Source organism: Rhopalosiphum maidis, chromosome 3 (genome assembly GCF_003676215.2).
Source record: "Rhopalosiphum maidis isolate BTI-1 chromosome 3, ASM367621v3, whole genome shotgun sequence".
Taxonomy (NCBI): domain Eukaryota; kingdom Metazoa; phylum Arthropoda; class Insecta; order Hemiptera; family Aphididae; genus Rhopalosiphum; species Rhopalosiphum maidis.
The window spans coordinates 16,936,542-16,949,018 of record NC_040879.1 but is presented as its reverse complement, the minus strand read 5'-3'; the positions used below and the strand labels follow the sequence as shown (position 1 = coordinate 16,949,018).

Here is a 12,477-nt window from a genome sequence, read left to right as displayed (position 1 = left end):
GAACACGGCCTCATAAAAATTTCATAGCGAGTATGTCCATTCATTAAGTACCTACTTATACAAAGACTGGACTGTATTAAAAAAAATTAACCACAATACTATTGTTTTGAATTGAATGAATCAGTGGCGGCTCTAGAGTTTGATTCTGGGGGGGGGGCATAAACATCACGCAATTTTTTTAAAAATATTTTATAATATATTTATTCAAATTAGTGCCATGTATTACCCGCATTAATCATTAGTGCAATATATATATAATAATTACATTTTATAAAACGAATTCTAGTTTTCGATTTTTATTTTTAACAAATCTATCTATAACTTTATCGATATCTATAGATTGACTAGATGAATGTGCATGAGAGCGAGGTTAGGTTTGGTTATAATTATTTATTGCTTTTAACATTTTTTCTAAACTGAGATCATATTATGATTTTTTTTTTTTTTTAATGGTTAATGATTTTATGTTATTACTGCTGTTATTGATTTTTATATAACTATATTATGTTTGATATAATTTCAATTTAACTATAACTTCCAAAAATATAAAAATACCTACTGGGAATTGGGATGCTATTTTAAAATTGTTCATTAAAGTGAGATTAAAAACATTTACAGTTATTGGTGTTTTACTTAAATTTATATCTATATAATTATATTATGCCTAATGTTAAAAATAAAAATATATTTAATTGATTATATTACCATATAAAATTTTTGTATAATGCAGGTAAAATTACAGTAGTTTAAAAAACATTAAAATACATATTATGCACTTTTTTTTTAGCATTTGAAGTTAGAATTATTATAAAATTTGTTAAAATTACATGCTAATAATAGAAACTTAATTCCGTCTCCGTTTATTACGTTCACAATCGTTTTTGATTGTATACAATAATTCAATGTATATAACTTATATGGTTTAGTCGTTTGTGTAATCATTGAAAACATTAATTATAAAAACATTTTTTTTTTTTTTTTTTTTTTTTTAATTTATAATCTAAATTCTAAAGTTATAGTATAGAAAACACTTATTGAAATGAAATAAACAGTTTAGAGTAAAGAAATTAATCAAATAATTTTTAATTTAATATGCTGAAAAAATATGTATCATTACAATGCAAATTACAAGCCAGAGGTTAAATTTTTTACAATGGTAACTATTTTGGTCGTCTGCTCGCGTAAAATGGCTGTGGTAATGAAGCTACAAAAATTAAAACATTTAAAACTATAATAATCTGAACGTCTAAACACGACAGTCATCAAACGGTCAAACATATCAACAATAAGAAATCAACCAAATTAGAAATATACCATATAGAAAATCCGAGAGTCCCTATCGGAAAACTTTTTTCATACTACTACTACAATACTACATACTAGAGTACTATGCGAAAATATAAGACAACGACTAACGAGAATTTACAATTAAATGATATCTAGTAAGCTACTACAATATAATATTATAAACTGTAATAATATAAGCGTATCATATTATACATATTATATTATTATTAAATTCACCGTTATTTTTTGGATTTTGAGGAGGAGGGGCATGGCCCCCTGGGCCCCTCCTCTAGAGCCGCCACAGGAATGAATCAAACAAAGGTTCAGGCGGTGAGCATAGCAATGCACAAATATAACTTGTGGTACTCCATCTGCTATTCGTTTTAGTACTCTCGAGAACACTCCACTCATAACCGTTGCTCCGTCATAACATTGAGCAATGCACTTGTTGATATCCAAATTATTTTCTATCATAATTTTTCAAATTTCTTGACTAAGAGTTGAAGCATTACATTTAACCATGAGGTAACAACCCAAACATTTTTCAAAAACATTAAACACATTGTCACCAAATCTGATTACAAATGACAGCTGAACTTTTTTACTAGTGTCTTTAATTTCATCCACAAGAATAGAAAAGGCACTAATTTGCTTAATTATGTTTGACCTTGTGATAAAAGCAATAATTTTAATACAATAATTCTGATATCCAGGAGATGTATAATGTCCATATCTGGATTCTAATTTTAATTTAACATTATCATCACAAAACATATTTAAGAGTTCAATATAATTTCCACGGTTTGATGATTGTTTACTCTCATCATGTCCTCGGAATGGTATGCCTTGTTTTGCTAAATACAAAGTAGTTTTTAATAAGTAATAAACATGTTGACGGTTATCTTCAACTTTTTTCTTTCGAGAATGTATTATGCACTTGCAGCAGAAAAATAACTTTTATTACATTTTAAATTTAAAAACATAGTATACTTTTCAAAGTTTAGCTTATGATAATTAGTCTTTTCATGGTATTTAAATGATTCTGCTTGTGTTTGCCAACAGTTGAATCCTTTATTTAAAAATGTTTGTTCAAATTGTGGTCCATTAATAGATGTAAAATGTCGACAAACAAAACAATACACCTGGTCTTTTACCATTGAATACTCAATCCAATTGAAATGTTTGTACAATTTACAACGTTCTTTTATAAAATTAATTAAACAAATTAATAAGAAAATTAAATTAGTTCTAATTTTGGAACTTATATCCATTATTTTAATCTTAGAAGTAATTAAAATAAATCTTTCTATAAAATATATTATTTGCCTGTTATTTTAAAATCAGAATTAATATTTATTTGTAGTGATAAAAATAAATGAAATTCAAAATATTTAATATTTGTTTTATATTAATTGCATTTTATTTGTAGATATCAATGGCAGATAAAAATCAACCGCCGTCTTCGGAAAATTATAAACACTTAAAGCTTCCATGGCCTGAAAATTCATTAATGCAAAGGCGGATGAATAGATATGTTGCAGAATGGGAAAGACAGAAAGTCGATGCTGCAAATAATAAAATGGATGAGATTACAAAAAAAGAAAAATACCTTGGAACTAAAAAACGATAATCAATTACAGCGATCCCTGCAATTCAATGATTACTTGCTGTTTATTTCAACTTCTCATAATTCATCGAACAGTGCGAGTAGATAAGTGTGAGTCATAATATACCATGTTTGCTCTTTTAAGATAACTAGTTGATTATTGACTATACATAGTATAAACTAGAGCCTGACAAAAGTTTCAGCTATTCAATTGACATTTAGGTAATTGATTTGATGAACAAAATAATTAAAATTTAATCATTAAACCATATTATTAGCTTATCGTAATCATAATATTAACATCCAAATATCACAACTATCGTTTCAATCGTATTATTCACTTCGAATTTTGTTGTTGTCCAATACGCACATTTAAAATTAAAATTGTAATCATATTACTTAGGTGGTTTTTTTTTGTTTACCTAAGTATCATATCAAAGTCATCAAGTCTTTATAGTTTAATACTTTATTACATTATACCTACTAGAAGATACGTCGTTGGATTGATTTGTTTTATTCATTACAACTGCAGTAGATAATTAGAGAGTTAAGTGAAATTTAAATTTTGAGCTATTAATGTATTATATAAATTATTTTTTTTAAATATATGTCTTATTAAGAAGCCTCCTCTGTAAAAAAATCAACTTTAAAACATGCTTTCATACTTCTAAAAGTACTCAGCCCTTGTTGGTTTTAGAAATATAGTTTAGGATGTTTAGATGTCAAAATAAACATCGGTAGTTGCACTAAATCTTTCAATTGTATATCATGTAAGTAAATCCGTGGCTTGATATCGAAAACATTTTTATTTTCTATTTCGATTTCAGTTTCGATATTTATTTTGAATTTAATGTTTTTAACAAGCATTCAAAACCGATATCGGCGATATTCAATATTTGTTTCAATGGTTGATTAGGTAGTAAAGTTGGTTAGATTATAAAACAATGGTTTTACATAATTTACATTCAGCATTATTTAATATCAAAACGATTATGCAGTTATATATTCTAATGTTTCTAATGTTTAAACGTATAGGTATGTTAAAGCTTTAAAAGTATCAGATATTCTGAATAAAGACAAATCAGAACTTAACAAATTACTTTCATAATCTATCAAAGTTTAGAGGTAATCATGGTTTAAAATAATTCGTATTAACTACACTTAATATCAATTCTGATTTTGGAACATAAATTTAATTGGTATTTAAATTTTAGAAGTAGATAATAGACAATATAAATTATAATTTGCATGTTCTATTAAAATTAAATGTAAACGTTAAGTTTTAAATTATGTTAAATATTATCAAAATTTAATAAAATATAAAAAGTTCAAAATAATTATTTAACATAACTGATGAATAATCAATTATAATATAATATCAAACTGTATACAGAATTACCGACCGACGGCCTCTACTCGTTGGTCGTTAATCAATTAACATTTTAGTTGATCTATAACCACTGCAACAGTGCAACACTGAATGATTAAATCATATTGCTAATGATAAATAATAAATATCATTGAGTTATTAAATTATTATATATAATATTACGTAATATACTTTATATAGGCAGGTAGGTAGGTTCATTATAATAGATTTATAATATCTAATTAAAAATTAACATCAAAAACGTGAATAGTTAATTTTGTGTTACACATATTATTTTGGTTCTACATGTTTTTATTTTATATAGTTATTAATGATGGTAATTTTTTGTTTTAGATGGATTCATGCATCGATTAAGCCTGTATAATACCACAGTGAACCAGGAAACGCGTTGTCAGATCGATTCCTAGTATTAACTTACTAAGTTAATTTCTAGTACAGGTTTCTGTATTTCAAGTTAGCGAATTTAAACAAATTTATTTTAGGATTTTTTTTTTAGTAGGAATTTTAAAATTAATATTTATTTTGTATTGATTGTATATTATTTGTAGGTATCAATGGCTGATAAAAATCAACCATCGACCTCAGCAAATGATCAAGACCCAAAGCTTCCATGGGCTGAAAATAAATTAATGCAGAGGCGGATGAATAAATGTATTATAGAATGGGAAAAGCAGAAACGCCTTGCTGCAAACTATAAAAAGGATGAAATTTCAAAAAAAAAAATTACCACGCTACAAAATGAAACGAAAAAAGAAAAAAAATAATGATGCACTTTTACCATTTATCAATTTGTATTATGTATTATTAAAATAATAATGTATATATTAATTATTTGTATATTTTAGTGAAAAAATGTTTATGTATATATTTTTAATAATTTTTAAACTTTATCAATAAAAATTAAACATTTTATAAATTTTAACTACCAAATAATTTGTTTGTATTCATTTATACTAATTATTTTACTTAAGTATTCAACCTAGGTCCTTTTCCATTAATTTTCATAACTCATTAACAATTATGTAGTTATCTATGTGATTTTAAGTTATAACTAATTTTTAAGCAATATAACTGGCTATTATAAATATATAAATATGCCATTAAGAACTAATGAAAACTTTGGAAATAATTTAAAGATTTTCAAAACATACTGTATAGGTCAACAGTTACCAACCTTTTTTAATTCACCAATTCCATTAATAATGCATTTATTGGAAAATAAACAATTTGACGTTATATACACCGATTTAAGTAAGGCATACGACCGTGTTAACCATCTTACACTCGTTCAAAAACTAAAATGTATAGGTCCACATAGCAATTTATTAAATTGGCTCAAATCTCATTTGAGTGACAGAGTAAATTATGTAAAAATCTACAATGTACTTTCTAAACCCTCTCCCCCTTTTTTTATCCTTATTTCTATGTAAAATTATTAACTGTCACTTATTTATCCATTATATTCATTATACTTACCAAAAGGGTGTTTACCCATAAAATTAAATAAACAAATTAATAAGAAAATTAAATTAATTCTGATTTTGGAACTTATATCCATTGTTTTAATCTTAGAAGTAATTAAAATAAATCTTTCTATAAAATATATTATTTGCCTGTTATTTTAAAATCAGAATTAATATTTATTTATAGTGATAAAAATAAATGAAATTCAAAATATTTAATATTTGTTTTATATTAATTGCATTTTATTTGTAGATATCAATGGCAGATAAAAATCAACCGCCGTCTTCGGAAAATTATAAACACTTAAAGCTTCCATGGCCTGAAAATTCATTAATGCAAAGGCGGATGAATAGATATGTTGCAGAATGGGAAAGACAGAAAGTCGATGCTGCAAATAATAAAATGGATGAGATTACAAAAAAAGAAAAATACCTTGGAACTAAAAAACGATAATCAATTACAGCGATCCCTGCAATTCAATGATTACTTGCTGTTTATTTCAACTTCTCATAATTCATCGAACAGTGCGAGTAGATAAGTGTGAGTCATAATATACCATGTTTGCTCTTTTAAGATAACTAGTTGATTATTGACTATACATAGTATAAACTAGAGCCTGACAAAAGTTCCAGCTATTCAATTGACATTTAGGTAATTGATTTGACGAACAAAATAATTAAAATTTAATCATTAAAGCTTTGGCGCACAAATGTTTGGCGTGCCGTGGTTGCGGTGCAAGTTTTACCAACCAGACCAATACACTCGCCGCCTAAATATCGTTGTTGACTTGATTCCGTGTGTGAAGGGCTTTGGAAGCTAGACAGGCACGGATGTAGAATAAATTAAACACGCTTTTTGTGCCGGACGAGTGTGTGTCGAAATTCGTTTATTGTCAATGAATATAAGTCGTTAACCAAGTAAAATGCGCGGGTGACTAGGCGTACAATTATTGCTTTTCCTTCGGGTGCTCGAGCTCGCGCGTGCAATGATTGCGTCGGGTCGCGAGTTCGGGAACGTAGTGGACGTGTTCGTCGATGGGACAAGAGCGAGATGGAACGGGGCCGTGCGCGTCGTAGCGCATTTCGAACATGTCGTGTCGTGGGTCATTACATCTCGAAGTTGCGATCGTCGATGCGCGTGGTCGTGGGCACCTACCCACGTGTAAAATGGCGCCGAACGTCAGAGTTCGGGTTGGCGGTTTAAAAGTTACGTCGGACTTGTCGCGGTTGTGGCTCGGTCGAACGTCGTGAGCTTTACTTCGCGATTCGCGCACCTTTGGCATGACGATTTCGCTCGTACTGCGCGGAGTGGGGGTCGCGATCGCTGCGTCGCGGCGATAGACACGTATATAAGATTCACAATAGTCGCATACAGATAAAAATATAAAAACGAATATAATTCAAAATAATTGTGAACGAATATAGAGGTATAATTCACGTATCAAAAGTGGTAACGTCGGTCGGACGGGTCGACCAGCAAAGTGGCGACAATCGGTGTCGCCACAAACCGTAATATTATCTTATCATAATCATAATATTAACATCTAAATATCATAACTACCGTTTCAATCGTATTATTCACTTCGAATTTTGTTGTTGTTCAATATGCACAGCTTTATAGTGCTTAAAGATCTTTTTTTTACTTGCCTGTTTTTTACACTGTGTGCGACGAAATTTTTTTGTTATGATGTTACCAATTTATTACTTCAATAAACTTTTTTTAATTTTATTTTGTGGATTATTATATAAACGTTTTTGCCACCACGAGGCCATCTCTTTATTACTACTGTGGTAATTACATCTAAACCAGTTGCAGATTTTTTTTGCGTGGAGAGGGGCAGCCAGACAAGGTGTATACGCAATTGAGTGAGCGAGCCGATCGGCACGACAACGCAAGATACGACCTCCGTGATTCTAGATTTCATTATAATTTATCATTAAAAAGTTTGCATTTTTTTTTTGTTGATATTAACATGACTATGAAGCAACCTCTACTATCTATAAGCCTTGCTCGTTTGGAGTTGAACCAAAAAATGTCGAAACAATTGCAAACGATTTATAAACGCTGTTCGATCCGGACCGAGTGTATGCATTATCGGCTGCACTCCAACAATAGCGTCTCGTGCCCGTTGCCTCCACGCCGTGCGACCTTATCGCTTGGGCTATCGTCGTCGCCGGTGCGTACCGTCTCTGATCATTGCAACGACACTTTTTCGCCGACCTTTCTCGTGTCGAGGCGGCTCCGTGTGACGTGATCGTCGTGTCGCCATATTTGGCCCGAGTTGCACATCGTTGTACGTGATCGTACGTTATTTTGCCTTTAGTGCGCTGTTTTGTCGTGAGACGTATTATTTTCCATTTGTGTAACAAACGCGTCGCTTCTTTTTGCGCTGTTACATTTTTTATCGTCGGACATAGTGCCGGACGATACGCGCGTGTCAAGTAGCTGTCGCAACCACGTGGTGTTGCGTACGTCAATTTCTGACTTGTCGGCTGTCGGAAACAATTTTGTGCACGTCGTGTGCTGTGTGCGAGATTGAGTCCCGGAAATCCGTCATATTGTACATAATATCCCGTCCGTGTGGTCTCAACTCGCCGCCTGTCGACACTACGTCCGCGTATGTGTCCGTTGACCTGTGCTTGTCAATATTGCAGATCCGCCGTGGTGCGTTGTACGACGTAATCCGCTCGTTGCTTGCTGTCGAACTACGCAATTGCGAGGTTGAGACCCGGTAACCCGTCATAAAACGTAATTCCCGTCCATGTGGTCTCAACTCGCAACCGGTCGTCAATTGACCCAGACTGTAATTGTACCGGGCACTTACAAAGCTAGGAGGACGCTCGCCCAGTTCCGGATTGCCGTCGCCAGTCAAAAACCGTATTACGTATTATTGTATATAATTTATTTATATATATAATTGTATACGCCCACAAATGGACTCAGAACAGTTTTTTTTTTTTATCATATACATAACAAGAATTAAACATAATAACATAAACAAATTAGCTTTACATATTATATCAGTATTTGTATTTATAATAGATACTAGTAGGTACATGATAGTACTGTTAACATTTGAATAATATTGATTTCAACCTGGTTAAATTGTCATGGAAAAAATTGAAATTATTGATTGAGTTACCAGAAATTAGCATTCTATTGATCGGCGCGAATTGACTATAACTATTACGATAAGTGGGTACATAAAATGTTTTTAATACACGACTATTAGTTTGAGGGACATTTAGAGGTATTTGGCTAAGTAGTTCTGGACAAATTATTTGAGAATTTAGAAGTTTATACAACCAAGACACATCATGAAAAGTTCTTCTATTCTTAAGCGACTCAATATTATATTCACTAGCTAGCTGTTCGAGCAAGACGTCAGTTCTACTAGACTTATATGCAAGTGCACTCAAAAACCGTTTTTGGACCCGTTCAATTTTACTAATTAGTCCAGTTTGGTACGTATTCCAAATAACTGAGCCATATTCTAGAATAGAGTGGACTAAGGAACAATATAATAATTTAAAACAATTAGGGTCATTAAATTCTAAGCTGTTTTGTCGTATAAAATCTATTACTCTAAGAGCTTTAGATATGATGATGTTATTTAATTTTATCTCCTAAATAAACTACCAAATTTCACAAATAGAGCGCGCCACTCGACGGGGTCCTGGACACTAACATAACAAGTACAATTGTCAATTGGTCATGGATCACATTTAGGGGCAACGTCTTGCCCGCATGTGTTGTCCCGTCTTACAAGTGTGTCTCGAGTAGGTGTAGAAGCAAGCATGTCATTGTTATCTAATGAAGGAAATGTTGGAAACTGATTTTTGGTGATACCTAGTTTATCAGAAAATTCAATTGTATTTTAAACCCAATATTAAGTTAAATACTATTTATTACTGTTTGAAGCATTAAAAACTTTGGTCTTTTTATGTTTATATGGTTTCTGTATCGATAAAAGCTCGTTATCTTCATAGTTGTCAGTGAATTCAATAGCAACTCTTTCATGTCTAGATCGCTTTTTGGAATCTAACGCTGAACCAGAGAAGCGACGGAAGCTGACCACTTGCACCGTTGAATCTAAATCTTCCCAAAAATTTTCCTGGGAATGAGACATCTAAATTCATAACACCGAATGAATATACAAATGTAGACGAAATGTATGCTTGTAAACCCATTGTAGGTAACTCTACCGAAGATAAGCAAATATTGGCAGAAACAATAGATTCGAACGTAACTTTTACTCTCACACCAATTGGATCAATACGTAAAATGCCATTGAATTTATTAAAAAAAAGTTTGCCAACTTTCATAGGATGAAGTTTACCAACGTTATTATTATCCGAAATTATAATAACAAGCACCCCGGTAAAATTTAATTAAGTTAGAATCGCGACCGTGCGAATTTAATTGTTCTGAAGACATGTATGTAAGATAAGTATTGTTTGGCATTGTGTTGAAATTCGACGGACTATAGTCATTAGCAACTATCGCGTGACCAGTATCGTTCTTATCGCACGAGTTATTAAGTGAATTATCTAAATCCATATCGACGGAGTAACGGTCGACCGAAGGATTGGTAATTATATTATCGTTACCATTATTATCATGTATCATATTAGAATCGTTAAATTGAAATTTTGTACCTGGAGGTAGTTGTAGTTGAGGTTCTTATTGATTATGTGTTGGAAGATTTGGCGAAACCGGTGTTAAAGGAGTTTTATTTAGCCAATAGGTGTTGTCATTTAAAAATCCATAATAGATATTAAGTTTGGATATTATACAAATAACAAAAAATACAATACCAACAAAATTATAAAATCTTATCTATTAATATTTTTTTATTTAAGTTTTTTTTTTAAAGTATTAACTTATTGAAATAATGACTGTTATTTTATAAAATAATCATCCTATTTATGCTATACTATAGAATGGTAGATTATATAAATGATAAATTGCAACAAGATCTATGTATTTTTCCAATTATTGAAACAAATAAAAACATAATTTTTATTTTAAATTAAGCAATATTAAAAGTTTATATTATTTGTACTAATGAAATTAATTTATTATATTACTTATGTTTGTGGTGATATTGGTGATATGAAAGAGTTGAGCAATATATCATCATAGGACATCGGAAGCATTTTTGTTTAATTTTAGATCTGTTGCTGAGAGACGCAAATGAGCATTTTCATTTATCTTAAACAAATGATAAAATATATAGAATAATGAATTATTGTTTCATAGAAATACATATTAATGAAGTAATAAATAATAAGTAAGCATTACCAATTTTGAACCATCATTTAATTGAGCTGCCATATGTTTGACAGGTACAAGGTTCAAATCAGTAAATGTATTTATGTGAATACAAATATTTGACATCCACATAAGAATGCAGTCTTTAGAACATTTGAATGAAATATTTCTTAATTCGTGGTTCTAAAAATAAAATATGCATTCATAAATTCAACTGGGAAAATTCTATCTACTGTGTATAATATTTTATGAGTATCTACTTGATAAGTAGATTACTATAATGGATGACGTGTATATTATGAATTAAATGAAAAATCATCAAATACCTAGTACTTATACTGAATAAAAAATAATTATATATATGTTAACCAAAACATAAACATAAATTTTATTTTAATGGGAATCATGATTTAAATATTTGAAAGATACTATTTGAGAATACCATGTTCTTATATTTTATACTATAAAACATGTATATTTGTAAACATAGTATTTAAGATTAAACTGAACTATTTAAATTGTGATTACTTTAAAAAAAAAACTATGGATTAAAATAAGTTTAAATCAAAAGCAGACATACATTTTTAGTTTTTTAAGAAGATATAATTTATTATACTATCCATTTAAAAATACATTTTATTATATAAATTTACAATACTCATTATAACACTTACCATACAGCCGAGTTCTTGTTCATAAAATCAGATTCTAAAATGTTACAAACTGAATTTCCCAAACTTAAATTTTTTTCATCCTAATGTAGATTCATTTTTTTTTTTTATTTCTTACAATAATTTCTCAAAATTTCCTATTTTGAATGTAGACTTACAGCGTTCAGTATAAACTATAAAATATGATAAATATTAAGCATGTATACAGCCAAAATGTTTTTCAACGATAGAATTATCAGGTATATTCATTAAGAATCATCGATGACTTTAAATAAATAATGTAACTAAATTGTAATAATAATAAATTAAACCAAATTATAAATATATATAAAAGATGATTTTTTTAGCATGCTCAGTGCTCGCCCCATTTTTATGCTAAAATTATGCATATATTCAAATTCTGAATATAAAAAATATTAATTTGGAATTTTTAAATGCAATTAAAAACGATAATTTCTAGTACTTTGATTTTTCACATCATTTAAGGAGTCGATACCAACTTAGGTTTAAGTACTCGAAAATATCATCTTTAATTACATTTAAAAATTCTAAAAATCAGAATTTGAATGTATGTATAAATTAAGCATACAAATGGGACATTGCTTAAAAAATCACTTTTTATAATATGAATTTTAATTTATTATTATTTGGAATAGTTTTTAAATACTTGTTAAAAGAATCAGAATTATTACTTAAGACTGAAGATTACGTCGCATCGCCATGTGTTATCTCCGTCTCACATACATACAACATAGTAAATTTTTGTTCATCAATTTAAATAAATT

The 12,477-nt window shown here is 29.6% G+C and overlaps 1 protein-coding gene across 1 annotated transcript; it reads right to left on the bottom strand.

Moving 5' to 3' along the window:
• Positions 1 to 1,767: 1,767 nt before the first annotated feature.
• On the bottom strand, positions 1,768 to 2,444 carry LOC113557747 (zinc finger MYM-type protein 1-like). Its single transcript, XM_026963302.1, has 2 exons — positions 2,252 to 2,444; positions 1,768 to 2,141 (listed from the first exon to the last, which is right to left on the bottom strand). Exons 1-2 carry the CDS (start codon positions 2,442 to 2,444, stop codon positions 1,768 to 1,770), a joined length of 567 nt encoding a protein of 188 aa, XP_026819103.1.
• Positions 2,445 to 12,477: the final 10,033 nt, after the last annotated feature.

Coding starts and splice junctions, on each gene's coding strand:
- LOC113557747 (XM_026963302.1), bottom strand. CDS start 2,444: ATGGTAAAAGACCAGGTGTATTGTTTTGTTTGTCGACATTTTACATCT. Junction 2,142..2,251: donor TATGTTTTTAAATTTAAAAT/GTAATAAAAGTT, acceptor CTTTGTATTTAG/CAAAACAAGGCATACCATTC.